General features: G+C 39.2%; 1 protein-coding gene across 5 annotated transcripts in view; it reads left to right on the forward strand.

The window, feature by feature from the left end:
• Positions 1-21,622, forward strand: part of DMD (dystrophin) — a 2,360,554-nt gene that overhangs the window by 1,642,217 nt on the left and 696,715 nt on the right. For 4 of the 5 annotated variants that reach the window (XM_066250305.1, XM_066250308.1, XM_066250304.1 and 1 more), the window contains 2 exons: positions 9,856-9,891; positions 13,141-13,258. In XM_066250305.1, coding sequence (XP_066106402.1) covers positions 9,856-9,891; positions 13,141-13,258 — 154 coding nt within the window. The remainder of the gene's footprint in view (positions 1-9,855; positions 9,892-13,140; positions 13,259-21,622) is intronic. The other variant, XM_066250306.1, reaches the window with a different exon arrangement.

Raw genomic sequence — 21,622 nt, forward strand, 5'->3', positions numbered from 1 at the left:
GGCGGAGCGTCGCCCCTGGTGGGCGTGCCGGGTGGATCCCGGTCGGGCGCATACGGGAGTCTGTCTGACTGTCTCTCCCTGTTTCTAGCTTCGGAAAGATACAGGGAAAAAAAAAAAGGGAGGACAGATGATGAGATGTTTCTTGGATTGGTCCAGCTTAGTTTTCCAGTCTCCTCTTCTAAATGACTTTGGATAAAATGGTGCAAGGTTAACATTTTTAAAATGCCGCTTTTACTGGGGCATTCCTGTGCTTTAAAGCCTCCACTGATTCCCTGTTGCCTTCAACATAATGTTCTTATTCATTCACCTGGTACCCACAGCCCCTGGTCTCCCTCCCCAACTTGATCGCAGCCATCCTAATTCTGTTCACCACAGAACTGCCCTCTCCGCAGTCTCTTAAGCACCCTAGTCTATTCAGACGCCCCTACATTGGGTCATATATACTCAACCCATGTCCTGGAATCCTCACTTTTTCTTTGCTGGGTCATTATCCATCCTGTTCATCCTCCCAGTTTTAGTTCAGGTTTCTGGTCTTTTATGGCATTTTCCCTGAACATGCTCATATTAAAATCTCATTCTTCAGAATCTCACTAGAGTCGAGTCTGTAGTCTATAGACTATTACATTTGTCATTTACATATTGTCTTCTATGATTGGCTGACTGCGTGTGTGCATACCCATGGGCAGACCTGAAGGTCATCTCCCCGACTGCTTTGCGAGTTCATTGAATTCATTGAGGGGGCTCTTTTCTGCCATCCTCTATCACCCACAAGGCACATCCCCTACTGTAGTGTATGGTGCATAGAATACTGCCAATAAATACTTTCTGCCCATTTGATAGGTTTTGTGCCCAATTTCCTTCAGTTCTAGCCTCCTTTATCTGGGTTTTTGCAGACTTCAGCCAACATCTTTAGGATACAAAATCAAGATGTTCTGTACCAGGAAAGAGAATATAAATAATACCCTCAGATAATTATACTCACTACTCATGTCATGTAATTTATCTTTCATTTTATTAATTTGCTTCCCTTATAATTCAATTTGCTGTATAGAGTACTCTAATTAGATAAAAGAAAATTTGTCGTGACCCATTGAAGTTAGAATGTTTCCAAAATAATTTTATTCAAGGAAGAACAAGAACTCAATAATGGAAAATTTGAGCAAGAATGATCCTGAAATATGTATTTTGTGAACTGATTTTAGTTTTCCATTTCTTCTAAATAATATGTAGGTAGAAAAAATTATATCATTTATTTTATTGGGTCATGATATGGAAAGCCTGCGAATGTGATGCATGTGACAAAAATTGGTCTTAAAACTACTCCAATTAGCCTTTGTCAATATGCTAAATTTACAGAACAATGGGGTTTCAAGAAATGTGAGCAATGTAGAATAACTAACAGATCTAATGTTCAATAGCCAGAAATAGCAGCGCCCTTTCTGTCAGCTTAGAAATGTATTTCCAAATCATCATCAACAAATTGTACCCTAAAATTCTTCTTTCTTCTTGCTTTGAAATTATATTCCAGGGTCCCCAATTTAGACAACATCATTTACTTACTGGCTTGCGTAACTGAAAGGAGTTTTCATTTTCGCATGTTAAGGGTTTTACGAGATGACAAGTAAATAAATGCTTTAAGTTTTCTATGACAGGATAGCTTGGAAGTGATCATCATAATCTCTCTTTCAACAAAGGGAAAGAATTTACTTTACAAATAACATATTAATAGTAGATTAGCTTTTTGTTACAAGAAAGACCTCTAACATGGGAGGTTTACAATACATTTTTTAAGCCCCCAAGAATAGGAAAAATTGGAAATACATTATGACAAAGAGATAAAGAGATACATTTCACAAGGTGTCCTGTTGGGTTTGGAGTTTGATAATAATTTCTTAAATAGCTATCATATTCTTTTTTATTTTCAAAGTTAGCCAAAGGATCAGTAATTTTTATAACCCTAATAAACACTGCTCGAAGGGGGGCTCTATGTTCTAGTAATTATAATTTACAGTTATAATTATCTTCCTTGGGTCACTGTTTCCCCTTCCCCTTATTGTATCTAGTCAGCTGGTCAATAACACTTTTACTTATGGTTATCTGTTTACTATATTTCTAGGAAAGGCTGGGGGTGGAGCAATTGAACAAAAGGAATTTTTAAAGAGAAAACACTCATGGTGATTGCTGGGGCTGGGGGCAATGGAGGGTGGTATGGGGGGTAAATGGTGATGGAAGGAGACTTGTCATGGGGGGTCAACACACAGTACAGTGGACAGATGATCTCTTGTAGAATTGTGTATCTGAAATCTGTATAGTTTTGTTAACCGGTGTTACCACAATAAATTCAATAAAAAGGAAAAAAATAGAAAATTAATAAATGAATAAAATTATTAAATCTGCTAAGGGAGGAAAAAAAAGAATGGAGGAAGGTATTCTGGCCAGAAACAATAGGTAATATACAAGGGCATGGAATTACAAAACTCTTGGCTTCCATTGCTTCAGTTTTTCCAGTCTTCAGTGTTTGTCAGTTCCTCACAATAAAATTCAAACATCTCAAACTGATTTTTAGAAAGCCAGCTATAGTCGCTGAGGATGGCTCCATTGGAGCGTATCAGCCTCAGGCACTAAAAATAGCTCGGTACTTGAGCATTGGCCCAAGATGGGTTTGCTGGGTGGATCCCAGTCAGGGTGCATTCAGTTGTCTGCCTCACTATCTCCTCTCCGCTCATCTAAAATAAATAAATAAATAAATAAATAAATAAATAAATAAATAAATAAATAAGTAAAATTAAAAATAACTTTTTTTAAGCCAGCCATAGTTTTCCAGTGTGCCTATCTAAGCTTACCATTGTTTCCAGTGAACTCTTGACACCAGCCAGCCCAGTTGAGGCTTTATTTCATTCCCATGCCTTTGATCATGCTGTTCTTCCCTTACAGTGCCCCCCTCATGATCCAGCTCAATCTTCCAAGGCACAACTCTAGTGGGATCATCCCTCTGTGAAGTCTTTCCCAAGAATCCCCATGTATGGACACTCCCCTCACTGATTCCTCTTAGTAGTTGATTCTTTCTTTACCCTTCACTTTGTTACTTTTACTGGACACTTTCTCAGATCTGCTGTCTGACTTCCTATTCTGTCCTGAGAGGCTAGATACTATGGGCAACGCTTGCCCGTTGGTTGGGTTCTTCTGACGGAAGGCAGCGGCAGAATAGAGTAGAAAGGACAGAAAGGACAATGAGTCAGGGGATGGCTGGGTCCCTTTATTGACTGACAACCGTGGAGCCTGTCATGCGGTCCTTTCCCTGCAGCCTCTACTCAGATTCTAGTAACTGTGCCTTCCAGTTAGCCTTTCAGGCCTTGAGGAAGAAAGGTTCATCATCCCAGTTTGAATGAGTCATTTGTGTATTGCAGGGACCGTGACCGATTCAGTACTTAATCAGTTAAATAGTTCATTTCCCCTTTCGTCTTCCCATTTTGTCTTCCTGTTCCATTTAATCACACCTGTATCATAACTATATCCTACTATATGATACTGTACTAGACTGTAGCCTAGGTACTTTGTAACTATATCAGAGCTCTTAAGTGTGTGAGCTCTGAAGCCAAATTGTCTGTGTTAGAAGTTCTGCCATTATTAACCTGTGACCCTGGACAAATTGCTTAACTTCTTTTTCTTTAGTTTCCCAAACTGTAGGAAGAGGATAAAAATAGTTCCTAGCTCGAGTATTGTGAGAATTTCATAGATTATTCTTTATTCAAAACTTCTGTAGTTCTTGTAAAATTACAGGAAATGTTTCCATCATTTTGCAGATGTGAACCCTATTCTCATAACAAACCAAAGAGGTAGATACACTTATTCCAGTGGTAGAAATGAAGAAGAGAGCCGTTAAATAACTTGTTGAAAAGAATGAACCAAGTAAATGACAGGATTCAAACCCAGGCAGCCTGAGTCCAGAGCCTGTTCTCTGAACCACTCTTCTGTGATATACTCTCCTGGTGCATATAAGCGCTCACTAAACAACTATGTTGTCATTAATGTGATTTTTCACTGTATTAGTTGTTTAAGAGTCTTTATTTTGGGGTAAATTACGAGGGATTTTTAAGGAAGAAAGCCAAGTTTTGTCTGTGTGTATTAGCCGAGCGCTGGACATATTGTCGCAGCTAAGTAATTGTGGAATTAATTGTTAGTTGTTTCCTTGAATCTCCCAAGTCCCCCTAGCCATAGGAACAACTAGTATTTAGGTAAAACTATCGATAGAAATGGAATTTGACATCCCGGCAACCATTATTGTTGTCAGAACCACAAACTCCCCTTTTAATCCTCAATTATTTCATCAGATAGTTCACCTCCCTGCTTTCCTTCTACTGCAATCGAATGATTTTGCTTCTCGGAGAAGCATTGGTATTGATAGGGTCCCATCTCAGATGACTACCAACTGTTCTGTCCAGAAGAGATTTTTTCCCCCAAAGCATGTGCTTTTTAGCTTTACGATTGCTACTTACAGAATTTTCAAATAAATTATCAGGACCTGAGGCAGAGGCATTTGATTGATGTAATTGAGTTCAGGTTTAAATGTGTTCTTCCTCATCACCAATTAACTAGTGTTTCGGGCAAGGTCCAAAACTTTCTTATTTGTTTAATTTTTTTGTGACAGACACAGAGACAGAGACAGGGACAGATAGGGACAAACAGGAAGGGAGAGAGATGAGAAGCATCAATTCTTTGCGGCACCGTAGTTGTTCATTGACAGCTTTCTCATATGTACCTGGACCCAGGGGGCTAGAGCAGAGCGAATGACCCCTTGCTTAAACCAGAGACCTTGGGCTTCAATCCAGTGACCTTTGGGCTCAAGCCAGCAGCCTCAGGGCTTCGAACCTGGGTCCTCCATGTCCCAGTCTGCCGCTCTATCCACTACAACACCGCCTGGTCAGGCAGGTCCAAAATGTTTATTCTTTGCTAACTTCACAGTGAAGGTCAAGATCAGCTACATAATTTATGGGGTCCAATGGAAAATAAAAATACAGGTTCCTTTGTTTAAAAACTGATAGAGAATTTCAAGGGCAGCAGTGGTACAGGAAGCTGAGCAGGGAGCCTTCGTGTTACAGAGTCCAGTGAAACTACACAGGTTGCCCACCCATGACGTCGGCCATGATCGAGATCTCTCTGTCACTACTCGGGGCACCTCTCACTCAGACAGGTTGTCATTTTTGTAATCTTAGCTTTGTTCTCTTCCATATCTGAAAATTGCCCAAAAGGTCTTTTTGCTATGTCTTCCAAGAAGCCTAGTACATGTTATCTATAAAGGTTTCCTGGTGGCTTGCTTTAATATGCTAGGGTTCTTGAACTCCACGTGTACGATGGAACCACACTATTATTGTGTGAATCACCTGAATAATCTTCTTTTCCTCTAATTAAATTCTAGGCTCATGGAAAATAATGACCATGCTCATTTAAAAAAAAAAAAAAGTATTTCAAAATACTAATTAACTTGAATTGAATAGTGAGTAGTACTAATAATGTCCAGTAATTGTGAATTATACATCTAGCTGTAATATCGTGGAATCACCGTGCTATGTGGATACGAAGAGATTTAGGGTCTAGAAGGGCAAAAGTGGGTGTATTAGTTGGGGCCTGAAATGAAATGTTCCAGGACAACTTTAAACAGGAAATTATGTAGTAGAGGAAACATCTGTGTGAAAAGAAACAAGAAGGAGCCAGGGAAGGTAGAAGAGCCATTATACCAAAATACAATTCTGAACCAAAATTAAGGAAAGAGCAAGAGAAGGCTGGGTAGAAGTACCCTAGTCTGAACTGTAAGGTTCAGCAAAGCTGTTGAGGGGGGGGGGGCTACTGAGCCCAAGTCAGCCAGAGGAGCCTGACGTCTCCCAGGAAAGGCTCTGCTTTCATATCTCTGTCCCATTGAGGTATTGGTGAGAGCCGTCTGTAGGAGCTGCAGCTTCTGATCAGTGTAGTGATGGATTTTCAAATACAGCCACTAGTGTCCCCAGTCAGTTAGATCCCCCTAGTAAAAGGCTTGCCCATTCCTATGGCCACTATAGTGGGTATTAGCAGTAGCGATATGTAAAAACCAGAAAGCATAAAACTACTAGAAGGAAATTTATGGACAAAGCTTCGTGGTATTAGGCTGAGCAATAATTTTTCTGGATATGACACCAAAATCATAGGCAACAAAAGCCAAAATGCACTACTAGGATTGTATCAAACTAAAAAACGAAACTTCACAGCAAAGGAAAAAAATCAACAGAATGAAAAGGCAACCTATGGAACGGAAGAAAGCATAATATTTATAAATTATATCGATAAAGGGTTAAGATTCAAAATATATAAGGAACTCGTGGAACTCAAAAGCAAAAAAAAAAAAGCAAATAATCTGATATAAAAAATAGGCAGAGGACCTGAATAAACATTTTTCAAAAGAAGGCATTCACATGACCAACAGGTGCATGAGAAGGCACTGAGCATCACTAAGCATCAGGGAAATGCAAATGCAAACCACAATGTGATACCACCTCACATCTGTTAGAATAGCTGTTACCAAAAAGGCAGGAGATTCCAAGTGGGGTGGAGGGTGTGCAGAAAAGGGTGCACATTGTTGGTGGGAATATAAACTGGTGCAGCCACGAAAAACACTGTGGAGGCTCCTCAAAAAAATTAAAAAATCACTACCATATGAGCCGACAATCTCCCTTCTGGGTATCTATTCAAAAGAAATAAAATCAGGGCCCTGGCCGGTTGGCTCAGTGGTACAGCGTTGGCCTGGCATGCGGGAGTCCTGGGTTCGATTCCTGGTCAGGGAACACAGGAGAAGCGCCCATCTGCTTCTCCACCACTCTCCCTCTCCTTCCTTTCTGTCTCTCTCTTCCCCTCCCACAGCCAAGGCTCCATTGGAGCAAAGATGGCCCGGGCACTGAGGATGGCTCTGTGGCCTCTGCCTCAGGCGCTAGAATGGCTCTGGATGCAACAGAGCGACGCCCCAGATGGGCAGAGCATCGCCCCCTGGTGGGCGTACCGGGTGGATCCCGGTCGGGTGCGCATGCGGGAGTCTGTCTGACTGCCTCCCTGTTTCCAGCTTCGGAAAAATGAAAAAAAAGAAAAGAAAAGAAAGAAATAAAATCAGGATCTCAAAGAGATTATCTGCAGCCCCATGTCTGTTGCAGCATTATTCACAATAGCCAAGATAAGGAAACAACCTAAATGTCCATGATGTGTGAATGGATAAAGAAAATGTCACTCACACACACAACACACACACACACACACACACACACACACACACACACACACACTGCAGTATTATTCGGTTTTAAGAAAGAGGGGAATCATGTAATTTGTGATAACATAGACAATGTACTAAGTGAAATGAGCCACTTAGACACAGAAAGACAAATCTAAAAAAAGACTAAGTCAGAGAAACAGAGGAGAATAATGGTTTCCAGGATCTGGGGGGCGCAAGTGAGGAAGAGGGAAAATGTTGGTCATGGGGTACAAACTTCCAGTTATAAGACGGGTGAGTTCTAGAACTCTAATGTACATCGTGGTAGCTATAGTTAATATTATATTATATACTTGGAATTTGCTAAGAGAGTAGATCTTAAGTTTTCATATCACACACACATAGGTAAGTATGTAAGATGATGGGTGTGTTAACTAGTTCGTGGTGATTATTTCACTATATCAAAACACCAACTTGTACACCTTTACACGCGATTTCTATTTGTCAAATCAACCCAAATAAAACTGAAAAAAACTGGAAAAGATGGAATCAGACAGACAATTAAAAATTTTTTGTATGATTCAAAGAAGTGCTGAAGTTCCACTTCCTTCAGAAGACCCCCTTTGACTCCTATACTTGCTTAAGTATCTTTCCTGTATCTTTTGATAACTCCCCATGCTTCTCCTACCATAGTACTCTCCTCAGTTTATTTAAATGCTTATTTATTGCCTGTCCTCACTAGTAGTTAGTTTTCTTCTTGAGAATAATAATTTTCCTCCTTTACTGCTATAGCCCCTGTACCTAGATCAATGGCTGATACAGTCTAAGTTTTAGAAAACAGTTGCTGAAATGCAAATTGGGGGACTTTCTACCAAATACCTGGCCTGTGTTCTTCAAAGCAATCAATGATAGGGAATTCAAAGAAAGGCAAAGGCTTAGTTCAGACAAACAGACACTAAAGAGATATGACAACTTAAATGCAATGCATGAGCCCAGACCAGTAAATGAAATGCAATTAAGAGGCTAATCACCATACCATGAATAAGGAATGTGGATTAGATTGTAGTACTAAAACTACATTAAATTTCCTGACTTTTAAATTGAGCTGAGATTATATAAGAGAATGTCTTTGTTCTTAAGAAATAAACACTGAAGGCCCTGGCCATTTACTTAGTAGATAGAGCATTGGCCCTGCATATGAACATCCCAGGTTCAATCCCTGGTCAGGGCACACAGGAGGATTGAGCATTTGCTTCTCTCCCCCTTCCTCTCTACCTTCCCTCCCTCTTCCCCTTCTGAAGCCAGTGGCTTAATTGGTTTGAGCTCAGCCTTGGGCTCTGAGGATGGCTTGGTTGGCCAAGCGTGTTGACCTCAGGTTTTAAAAATAGCTTGGTAATCAAGCATTGGCACTAGATGGGTTTGCTGGGTGGATCCCAGTCGGTGCACATTTGGGAGTCTGTCTCTCTATCTCCCCTCCTCTCAAAAAAAACACTGAAATTCTAAGGGTAAAGGGCATGATATCTACAGATTATTCTCAAATGGTTCATAAAATAGTATTTCTAATATTACATATACAGGTATCATATACACATAGAGAATGATAGAATGATAAGTGATAAATGTGGCAAAATGTTAACAATTGGTAAATCTAGGCAAAGGGTATGTGAGATTCCTTGACCAGTCTCACAGATTCTCTATAATTTTAAAATTACATAAAAATAAAATGCATGCTAAAATTATTTTTTTGAATGAAGGACAAAAGGATAACCATAGTTAGAAGGCTTTATGAAGAAATTACCAACAGAGATGCTGGTAGAACATTCAGAGAAGTAAAGAAATCATGCCAAGCAAGAAATATCCAAGCCAGTTTAAAATGTAAATGAGCAATGAGGAAGTGGAGGACAATAAAGATAACTTTGGATTTGGCGAGTCTATTCAGAAAGGTAGCTGAATGCAAGAATAGAAGCGAGAATGGAGGTGCTCTGTGAGGCAGTTGAAAGCTAGACAGACGATTAGCATCCTCACAGGTAAAACTCTTTCAGTTATGAAGAAGGCTGCTTTTTAGGACCTACCTGACTTAAATGCTTATTTTCTAACATCCATGAAGCAGTTCGATAAACTATTTCACCTTGTCAGTGTTCCATGTTAATTGTTAAAGTTGTAAATAAAAGAGTATAAGATCCACATTGTTATGTTATGTGTAAACTGAATTCATGTTTATTGACTGAAAAGGGAAACACCTGAAATTCACTATGGGCCTTTGTGTTGTACATGGAACTATGTGAAGATTGTTGATTTTTGTAGAAAAATACAAAAAATATAAAGAGTTTGTTGTTAAGATCTTTTTTTAGACATCTAAATACTAAACATTCAACTAAACATACACAATTTTCTATTTGAGCATTATTTAGGTAAAATTCCATTTTAACAAACACAATAATAAAGTGTAATTCTTTCTAAGAGCCTAAAATGACCTACTTAGAGTATGTATGACTTCATTGTTTAACTCCCTTTTTCATAGGATTGCTATTTATAACTTCCCTCAACCCTGGGGGGACTTAGTAGGATTAACGACTTCTGATTCACTTTGTATTTGAAGATTTTTTTTTCCCTCCATCTTTGCTCAGCTAGTGGAATCCATGATGAATTCTGATCTCCAAGGGGTAAGCTGTTTTTAGTAAAGCCCAGTAGCTGCCTTATGAATCCTTAGCAATAGCATTGATTCCTTTCTTCTCTTGTGTTTATTTCTTTCAGCATGGTAGACTCCATGTAGACATGCTCTATGATCATGCTTATATGCAGTTAAGCATGGAATGCTTTTAGTTTTGTTCCCTTAAGTTACATGTGTGAGTATCTAGGTTCATCTCAGAAAAAAAAAATCGGCATAATCAGCATTCTACTTGTTTAGCATGTCAAATAGAAGCAACTAAAGGGAGAATGAGGAAGCTAAACAAGAGAAGGGGTCTGGAGGTCATAGGAGGATGAAGATTAGAGATGAAACATTGGTTTGGAGACAGTAGCATCTGGTGAAAGCACCACGTTGGAGGCAGAGAACACAATATAGATGGATGGATATTTGGGAGGTGGGTAGTTGCAGTAATGATTAGAATTAAGGCGTTTCCTATATTTGAGAAGTTATAGGATTAAAAGCTAAATTGTCAGGTCAAAGAAATTGTAATAGCAAATAAACCACGCTCAAAAGAAAACCAAATGAAAAGAAAATATTGTTCCACTGTCTGCATGCATGGGTTCTGTTCATTAGCAAGAAAGTCAAATCCTTTCCTTTACTTCTGGGGGAAAAGAACTCAAAGGAGAAAATTCCCATTCTGCTGCTCTCCTGAGAAATCACTATTTAATGAGTATATTAGTGTCATATAAATTCCATAGCAATATGTATTATTATTGTACCATTTCTTTTTTGAAATGGACATCTGTATGTGTTGTCCAAAGAGTGATATAAAGAGATACAATTTTCTTTTGAAATCCTTTAGAAAAGCATACTTTCATTGCAGTTGTGAATCTCCTTAGATTTTTTGAAGGAGGCTGCTTCAAAGGATGTCATTAATAATCTTCTCAGGTGCTTACAAAGCATGTGTCTGTCAGCAGAATTAGAGAAGCAGCCAACTAGAGAACAGGCTTCACAATACCCTGAAACCTACTTTGCTCATTAGAGAGGAAAATGGCTTGTTTTAAGTCTAAATTGACATGCTTGCTAATTTCAGCAGTAAAAGCTGTTCGTTGTGGTCAGGTTTAATATTTTGAACCTGGTAAGATTCAGATTCAAGTTGATCAAGTTACTTCTGCAATGTCCTTCTTAAACTTTGTAATCCTAAAAGAAGCAAAAGGAGTAGCTGCATTGAGTCATGTAGCCAGAAGTGAGAAGCGAAGAATAGCCTGGTTGTTTGAGAGTGAATGAATATTAAATAAAATAATAATAACAAATAATCTTTGTTATATAAAAATTTCCAGGTATCAAAATCACAAATCTTCATTTAAATAATACAAAGCGTACCTAAGGCTTTAGTTGACTACTATATCCAAAACCCTTAGAAGAGTACCTAGCACTTGATATTTATAAAATGGAAGAATGAGTAAGTAAATGAACGAATTTATATTTGCTATGTGTATGTAGAGTTCTTTGTTAAGTTTGAAGGGGAGATTTGACTTTGTATGAGGTTTCCGTTGAGTCTGGGTTTTTTGTTTTTGTTTTTGCTTTAATCTATCTAATGTACATTTAAGAGCTGGGAATTCCAATATAGCTTTTTAGCTTGCTGTGTCACAGATGACCAGAGTTTACTATGCTAGCCCTGGAAAACATCTTCTTTCATAAAACCTATCTACTCCTGTATAGTTCCTACTTTAAAATTTGTTCGGTACTTTCCAACTGACTTATGCCACTTACTTCAATAGCTGTCTTCGGCAATTTGTTCCATATTTCAAACACACTTTTGTGTAAAGAAACCATAAAAGTTAGAAACCTGAAAATTGGATTTTTCTTCTGAGCAATCACAGCTTACAAATGTGGAAAAGTTGTTAAAAGTTAGCCCCTCCAATTTTTCAATACAGAAAGGGGGAGATGCTCAAAATAGATGTGTAATGTTTGGATAAGTTCTTCCCATTATTTTAATGCAACCAAAAGCAGTTGAGCTTAAATCACAAGGCCTATCTTTCTGCCTCTTCACCAAAGATATACTATAGAATGATCAACATTTGGCCTTTCCCAAAACAATAATCCTTAGAAAATCGGCAGCAAAGGACATAGTAGGTAACTAAGTTTCATAAAGATTACTATCTACCACATTTCATCCTTTGCTTTCATCAGCCTCATGTGGTAGAAAGAGGATTGGATTTAAAACCATAAAGAATTCTGGCCTGGTTAGTAGTGTATAGGAGAAATGAGATGAGAAAGCCTGTATAAGACGTCTGTCACGTCTTGCTTTTAAATGAACAAATATTTGTTTTACTTCTGAAATTAAAATAAAACATATTTGGTTTTAGAACAAGAACAAGGGAGACATTTTCCCCCAAAACTTCTTTGTAAATATCGCTGGGATTTTGGCCCTTTATGTTAAGAGAGTAAGATAACAGCAACGCTAGATTGGATACTTGAAGGAGTGAAGAATTTTTAGTGATTAACATTGCTACCTATAAATAAGAAACACATTTCTTGGCTTTATTATATTTGGTACTTGGATCTAAAACAGTATTAAATTAAAATCAGATATGAATACTGACTTCTAATTTGATGCTTTCCAAACTTGCCTAATCCTAAAATTTAAGTAGAGAATTCATTTAAAATGCAGATTCCCAGCCCTGCTCCAGACTAATTCACTCATTCTGGGCTGAGGCAGAGGAGTCAGGTGATTCTTACTGGAGGCCACCTCGAGAAAAGGCGGAATTAGGTCATCTGTCTCGTCATTGTATAGGGGAGCAATCTCGGGTACAGAGAAGTTAAATAAATTCTATGTCTTAAGTCACCTCTGTGCTTTTTTTCTTTCTAACATATATACCTTAATTTTGATACCATGTAGAATGAGATTACAAGTAAAAAGAACTACCTTTCTCTTAACAACATTGTCATTATTCAAAATCACATTTCTTACTCGTGCCACTCATATATTGGACTGAGTAGAACCAGGTACTCTGGAAGGACTGTCTAAGCTCTTAAATAGTGAGGTGAATCTATAATCAGGATTTTCATCAGTAATATTTTTGATATCTAAGAATGAAACACACTTCTTGTGAAGTTATTCTCTATAAAGCCTTACACATTAGAGATTTATATCCAGTAACACCTTTTTTATTTCGAAAAGTGCTTTGGTTGCTTTGAAAATCACACTTGACTTTGTATGATGTGACAGGAATGCACAGTGCTGGAGAACCTCAATATTAAGTGATATTTGTTCCTTCAGGGCACACTACAGGATTTAGAACAGAGGCGCCCCCAGTTGGAAGAACTCATCACTGCTGCCCAGAATCTGAAAAACAAGACCAGCAATCAAGAGGCTAGAACAGTCATTACTGATCGAAGTAAGTCTTTTAGCGAGCTCGTGAAACTTAAAAGATGTGTGAACATTTTCAGCAATGACTTATGTTTATGTACCTCCATTGCGTTTATAAAAAGAGTGTCAAGTAGTTGTAAATTATGACCATTCTACTAAGACTTTTAGTCCATAGTTATCTTTCGATAACAATGTAATTTCACAGAATAGAGGAAATATAATTTTCATCAGCCCAGACTTATAAGTTGCACAGTGTGGTGTGGCGGGCGTGGTCAGCATTTGCTCCACAATTGTCATCTGCCTGGGCTGGCGTCCATGGAGATGCCAGTGTGTCCCTCATAGCCCTGATTGTTGGTCCAAGCAGGCAGTTGCTTCCTGGACCATCTTCTGTTCCTGTCTGCAGGGTCGCTTTCCGATCTGGTGGCCCTCAGTGACTTGGATGCCCTTGCTGTGTAGTATCAGAACTCACTGTGCCCCTACAGGGGTGGGTGGCAACTTTGGGATGCTGATTAAGGCCCATCTGCCTAGACACTGCATATGCCCCTTTCTTCTTTTCGTTTTTACACAGAGTGATTCAAGGTGACTGGGCATGGGGCCGGGAAGAGGGACTGAGGGAGGAGTGGAGGACGCAGTTCTGCACGGTGTCTCCCTCAGAGGCCCACCTCGGGGATGAGGAGGCCCAGGGTTCCTCTGCTCTCAGATTCTCTTGGGTCTCCCTGGGTTTCTTCCCTTCCTCCAGATGTCTTCTCGCCACGGCCACTTATCAATAGTGAATTTTCATACTTTCTCTGCAGTGCCCACCCCACAATTTCCTTTCCCACAACCTGAAGGATCTTTTCTGGTGCAGGAGTAGAGAAAACCTTCCTTTAATTTTTTTTTTCCCTTCTGAATCTTTTATCTCAGAACAGGCCTAGGCTTTAAAGCTCAAAAACCAAGAATCTATATCTTTATAATCTACATTCTGTTTTTTTTTTGTTTTTTTTTTTCATTTTTCTGAAGCTGGAAACAGGAAGAGACAGTCAGACAGACTCCCGCATGCGCCCGACCGGGATCCACCCGGCACGCCCACCAGGGGCGATGCTCTGCCCACCAGGGGGCGATGCTCTGCCCATCCGGGCCGTCGCTCTGTCGTGACCAGAGCCACTCTAGCGCCTGGGGCAGAGGCCACAGAGCCATCCCCAGCGCCCGGGCCATCCTTGCTCCAATGGAGCCTTGGCTGCGGGAGGGGAAGAGAGAGACAGGGAGGGAAAGCACGGCGGAGGGGTGGAGAAGCAAATGGGCGCTTCTCCTATGTGCCCTGGCCGGGAATCGAACCCGGGTCCTCCGCACGCTAGGCCGACGCTCTACATTCTGTTTTGTCAACACTTCTCTCAGGAAGCGGTAACCAAATGCCTGGCTGCTTTCTAGCTAGCGTGCGCACGCGCGCTCGCGTGTGTGTGTGTGTGTGTGTGTGTGTGTGTGTGTGTAAAATCTTTGCAAAATCCTATCAGCTAAATGTCATAATTTTCATAGTTTCTGAGAAAGGTTAAATTGCTCTAGCTTACAAAATAAGCAAATAACAGAGCTTAGAATTTGCAAATGTCTCTTTCTGTCTTGGAAGCCTGTGTTCCTTCTAGTCTGTTTACCACTTCCCATCTTGTTTTGTTGTTTTTGTTAATGACCTTAATCACTAGGACTGGGATTAAATATTCTTTCGATCTGCAATTATGTATGTTTTTCTTCATTTCCTAAAGACATTTCCTCTCTCAGTGGCAGTGATTGTTAATTAAAATAGACTTTTCTTGATTTTGAAGTTTTAACTCTTTATTGTTGCTCAAACAGTGAATTTGGAGATATGCTAATGTGTCAGTCGGGTAGCACTAGCCACTGTAACAGGTAAGCTCCTACATCTTGGTGGCATACACGGTAGGAGTTGACTCTGTTCTGGTGCAGTCCAGCGTAAACAGCCGTCTCTGAAGGTTTGCAGGGACCCAAGCTCCTTCCATCCTTTGTGTCCCGAACATCAGATGTATGTAATGGACAGATGAGGAATGAGTATTGCTCATTGGAATTTATTATGAGCCATTCCTCAAAGTGCCACATGTTAATTCCTTTCATAATCTGTAAACTGAACCTTGTCACATGACCCCCCCCTAACATCAAGGGAAACTGGAAAATATTGTCCAATGTTGAAGCCAGGAAGAAGAGGAATCTGTTAAGTAATGAGCTAGTCATTCTCTTCCACAGCTAATTTGGGTAAGAAGAATGCACTTAAGTTCGATAGTTCTGTGGACGGTATAGGATGTCATTTCTCTAACCATCACAACAAGAGGGAAATTGCCTTGTGATGACCAACCTAGATAGCTGTTCAGCTGATGTAGTAGAGTGTTTCTGCCTCAAACTGGAACCGTGAGGCTTCTCCATCAGCTTGCTGCATACTGACCCAGAAAAGTGAATTGTAGTGAGTATGAGACTGAATTCCCATTATGCAGTTACAGTTACACAGTTATCTGTTTCTTGCCTGAGCAATATGGAAATTTGGCAAAGACATTTATGCAAATCTGATCATATCAGTATATAGAAAGTCATTTGTTATTTTACTAATGAAAAACAACTACTTTTTTCCCCTGAGAGGAAAATAGCACTAATTTATTTTACCCATTCAACATGGTTTAAACATTTTTTATTATCCCTTGCAATCTGTTTTTGATATTGTATTCTTTTTTTTCTATGATATGGATTCAAACTGAGTGACTATAGAGTAACTTTGTATCTCTATACTAATACCCAGTGATTTGACTAGTTCTACCTTTCTAAGCTGCTGTCTTTTAGCACTGATTACTTTTATGAACGTTTGCAGCACAGTGGTAAGATCCTAATCCAAATGGTCACGTTGCTTTCTAAGATCCTAAGCCAGAATCTTAGTTCAAGATGTGCCTGGAGTCTCTAGTGCTGCTACCAGGATCATTCTGACAAGATATATTTATCTAAACCAAACTTTTTACACAGGGGACCAGTTCACTGTCCCTCAGACCATTGGAGGGCCAGACTATAAAAAAAACTATGAACAAATCCCTATGCACACTGCACATATCTTATTTTAAAGTAAAAAAAAAAAACAAAACAGGAACAAATACAATATTTAAAATAAAGAACAAGTAAATTTAAATCAACAAACTGACCAGTATTTCAATGGGAACTATGGGCCTGCTTTTGGCTAATGAGATGGTCAGTGTCTGGTCCCATATTTGTCAATGCTAGCTGTAACAAGTGATATGACGCACTTCCGGAGCCCTGACGTGTGCGTCCCGCATTGCTGCGCTTTGTGGCGCCACCACATACAGCACACACTGTGCTCTCTCACTGACCACCAATGAAAGAGGTACCCCTTCCGGAAGTGCGGCGGGGGCCGGATAAATGACCTCAGGGGGCCGCATGTGGCCCGCGGGCCGTAGTTTGGGGACCCCTGATTTAAAATAAAGAACAAGTAAATTTAAATCAACAAACTGACCAGTATTTCAATGGGAACTATGGGCCTGCTTTTGGCTAATGAGTTGGTCAATGTGCTCCTCTCACTGACCACCAATGAAAGAGGTGCCCCTTCTGGAAGTGTGGTGGGGGCCGGATAAATGGCCTCAGGGGGCCACATGCAGCCCGCAGGCCGTAGTTTGGGGACCCCTGCTCTAAACAATGCCGTTCACAGCCCTGCTATGCTTCGGTTTGTCTCTCCATTTGAAATCTATGAAATGGGATGGAAATTCAATGCTCATAAAGTTACAATCGTTTTCAAACTAGAATGTTTTTAGTATAGATTTGGTTTTCAGGGAATGAGCAGAAATAAAATACTTGCTCGTAAAATTGCATTTTCTTATTTGAAGATTTTAGTATTCCTTTTTTATTGCCCTGGAACTTGTAGAATACTTAACAAGGAATCAACTAAATAAAGAAAACTATTCGATAATGTATAATATTATATTGCAACAGTTTCCCCTCCATGGTAAATCCTAGTTAATAGCTATGAACAGTTGGGGAAATCTGTACTTAGTAATTACATTATATCAAGAGGAGAGTCCAGCAAAAAGCAATTTCTCTCTACTGGTAATATCCATGCTACTCACTCAAGTAATGGGTCTACAAAATACCAACATGTTTCACTGTATAAAACTGTTTCCATGGTATCTGTTATTTTCAGGTGATTATATTGATTGAAATCATGTTGTAATAATCTAGGTAAGAGAGTAAATTTCATTTTAAGTGCATTGAAATGAGAAATTCTTCGTGCTCTTTCTGATGTTCAGACAACTCATTTTCCTTCAGCTCTTGGTTGCTGGAATGTGTTGACCATTACTGGTTTTGGTCGCCCTATTAGAGAGTTAGTTATTTTAGAATATGTGGAGTCAACCATATAAATTTCCTTCTTTTGACATTTAGACCCGACTGTCAACCTGTTATAACTACAAGCAGCTCTCAAAATTTACATCTACCAGGATGCTGCTGGCAACCAAAGAGTTCAGTTCAGTAAATATTTGAATGCTTACTCTGTGCCAGTTAATATCAGAGGTGATGGAGGGGATACGGCGAGGAATGAGGCTCAGCCTTTGCCACAAAAGAAAACTCACAGTCATACATATTTGCACAAGTATATTTGGGCAAGGCAGTCTAGGATAAGTAGAGCAGTGTTATAAAATGTTGAGAGAGAGCAAGAGAGGGTGACATTGGCTTTGAATGAGGGGATCCTAGCATACCTTAGGAGGTGGTTAAATTTACTTTGGTCATGAATAGGATTTTGAAAAGCAGAAGGAGGCTGGAGAAAGAAGGATTTTTCAGGAAAGGATGCCAGGAAGATACATAATTAGACTTAGGTTAACCATGTTACGATGGATGAATCTGTAGCCGTGGGAGAGAGAATGTGAGTGTGTGTGTGTGTGTGTGTGTGTGTGTGTGTGTGTGAGAGAGAGAGAGAGAGAGAGAGAGAATGTGAGTGTGTGTGTGTGTGTGTGTGTGAGAGAGAGAGAGAATGTGAGTGTGAGTGTGTGTGTGTGTGGTGGAGGAGAGAGATTAAATGGAGTCAGACCATTTAGGAGGCAAAAGAACCCAGCTAGGGCACTAGCAGTGGAGTGAAAAGAAATAACAATTAAGATTTAAGATAGGTGGTAGGGCCTGACCTGTGGTGGTGCAGTGGATAAAGCATCGACCTGGAATGCTGAGGTCGCCAGTTCTAAACCTTGTGCTTGCCTGGTCAAGGCACATACAAGAAGCAACAACTATGAGTTGATGCTTCCTGCTTCTCTCCCTCTTTCTCTTTCTCTCTCTTTCTCCCCTTTATCTAAAAATCAATAAATAAAACTAAAAAAAAAGCAGTGGGGATAGCATGAACAAGATTTATACACTGACTGGATGTATGGCATTGAAGATCTAAGAGAGAGTTTGTCTCTTAAGATTTTGACGTTCAGAGACTTGGAAGATAGCGATATCATAACCAGAAACAAACATAGGACAAGGAGTTGATTATGTGTGATAAAACGTGCCCAAGATACAACCAAGAACCATAATGAGAAATGGTTGAATCATAAGTAGAAATTTCAGGAGCAAGGTTACTTTTGCACAGATTGGGAAGTTACCTGGAGTGGGTGAACTTGCACAGAGACAGGGTGCCCAACGAGAAGAGTAAACCTAGTGAAGAGACTGGGCCTTGACTTACATTTAAGGAATATCAGAAAAGTTAGCACTGCCCCTCGCAGTGGCAACTTGCAATCTAGGTGCATTTACAAACAAACACTGAACAGTGAGTTTATAGGTATTGCAGTATATTTTGTTCTCTGTATCTTCTGCTGGCCAAGCAATCTACTAAGTTTCTTCCTCGTTCTTAGTGCTACTCTTAATATGATAAGGAGTAGAAATGCTTTAGCTGAGAGGTAAAGATAGCTCTGTTTATGTATATCAGGTTTCTGACTCATCCCTCCTTACACCTGGAAAGATAGTCATTGCCATTTGCCGTCCTGGTCAGATGAGCCCCTTTTGCTTTTTATTTTTTATATGTTCAAGTTATTTTTCAAATACTTTGCAGATGAATAGAGAGAGTAAAAAAATAAAAATAAAAATGAAAAACTCCCTAGCTGGATAGCTCAGTTGTTTAGAGCATGGTTCTGAAGGGCAGAGGTTGTCAGTTCGATCCCTGATCAGGGCACACACAGGAACAGATCAGTGTTCCTGTCTCTCTCTCTCTCCTTCTCTCACTGATATCAATAAATAAAACAATTTTAAAAGAGATAGTAAAAAAAACTTTATTAGATATTTTAATAAGAACTAAACACAACAAATTTCTGTATATCAAATAAACATTGGTGCACGAACATCAAACATCATAAATGATTAGCGTCACACATCATTTTAGCAAAACAAGATGGTTCAAGTTCTTCCAGCAAATTACTTTGTGATGAAATCCTTCCTGTTGAATGACAAGATTAAAATACCATATTTTCTCCTTTTCTTTAGAAATATATTGTTAGCTCATTAGTCCTTCTATTTGGGAAAAATTCATCTAAGTCAGTGGTCAGCATACTCATTAGTCAACAGAGCCAAAGATCAACAGTACAACGATTGAAATTTCTTTTGAGAGCCAAATGTTTTAAACTTAAACTATATAGGTAGGTACATTCCTTATCAAGGTAGCGCCCGCACGTGGTGTTTTGTGGGAGAGCCACACGCAAGGGGCCAAAGAGCCACATGTGGCTCGCGAGCCGCGGCTTGCCAACCAGGGATCTAGGTTATTATCATTTTCATACTCACTTTAAGATTTTACCTATATGATCAATTTCACCATCATCATTACAGTCTAAAATGCTGGTTTCTGCCTCTTTGCGTATATCTTTAATGTCTAATAATTGTGAAATATCTTCCTCTGACAGTTTTCTTATCTTGGACATTATGCAAGTGATAATGGAAAGAATTTCCTACTTTGTCCAATAAAAGCTAAAAGCAGACTTCAAAGATGGTATCTCCAGTATTATTTTATACCTTCTTCAAATATGATGCAATGTTTTGGAATAAAGGATGAAGATCTACCTCACAATTGTATCATTCTAAACAATTCCATCACTCTTCCATTTAATAATTATTTTTGGATACTGAAGATAAGTTGAGTAATAATAAAATAGGAAAATATTTTCAAATATAGAAAAAAATATGATCATTAAGACAATTATAGTGTACCTTACACATATATAAGGTTTCAGCAGACCCACATATGGTAATTTTATTTTATTAAAAAAACGAGTAAAATAGCACTTTGTTTTTGGTAGACCAGGAGGAAAACTAAGTCACAAAATATCAAGTTTTACAAAGAATTACGACTTCTCAGGAAAAAAACTCAAAAAATAAATTTGGGTGTAGTAGGCCTTTATAGTAATCAAAGGTTAAACAAAGTATCACTTGTTCAATCGTAGTACAGAAATAAAAGTTTTATTAGTCAGCATTCTCCACACTCTTATATACTCACGTGCTATATAATGACGTATTCATCAACAACAGGCCACATATACAACTGTGGTTTTGTAAGATTGTGATGGGATGAAAATTTCCTATTACCTAATGACATTATAGCCATTGTAATGTTGTAGCCCAACACATTGCTCATGTGTTTGTGATGATGCTGGTGCAAACAAACCGATTTAGCTGACAGTCTTATAAAAGTATAGCTATACAATTATACCCAGTACATAATACTTGATAAGGATGATAAGCAGCTATGTTACTGGTTGATGTATTTACTAATTATACTTTTTATTGTTATTTTAGAGTGTACTCTTCCTACTTATAAACCAGTTTCCTATAAAGCAGTATGCCATGTTATGCCAACAGCAACCTCATACATTTTGTGTTTACCACATTTTTTGATCGCATGATTTTCTCTTGTACTTGATTTAACTCGTGTTGTTTTATACAGGAACATGCTAGACAGGTTCATAGCCTAGAAGCAATAGGCCTAGGTATGTAGTAGGCCACCATCTAGGTTTGAGTAAGTACACTCTGTTACGTTTGTATAATGACAAAGTCACATAATGATGCATTTCTCAGAATGCAGCCCCGTTGTTAAGTGGTGCTGATGGAGAGAAAGGAGAGAGAGAGAGAAGTTTTAAGGAGTTGGCTCATGCAGTTGTGGGGACTGGCAGGTCTAGAATCTCCAGGGCGGGCCAGCGTGCTAGACACTCAGGGAAGAGTTGATACTGCAACCTTGGGTACAAAGGCAGCCTGGAGGCGGACAGTCCCTTTCTTTTCTGGGATCCTCAGTATTTTGTTTTGTTTGTTGTTGTTTTTTCCTTTTGATTGAATTTATTGGGGTGACAATGATTAACAAAATTGTGTAAGTTGGCCCTGGCCGGTCGGCTCAGCGGTAGAGCGTCGGCCTGGTGTG

This window comes from Saccopteryx bilineata, chromosome X (genome assembly GCF_036850765.1).
Source record: "Saccopteryx bilineata isolate mSacBil1 chromosome X, mSacBil1_pri_phased_curated, whole genome shotgun sequence".
In the NCBI taxonomy this organism is placed as follows: domain Eukaryota; kingdom Metazoa; phylum Chordata; class Mammalia; order Chiroptera; family Emballonuridae; genus Saccopteryx; species Saccopteryx bilineata.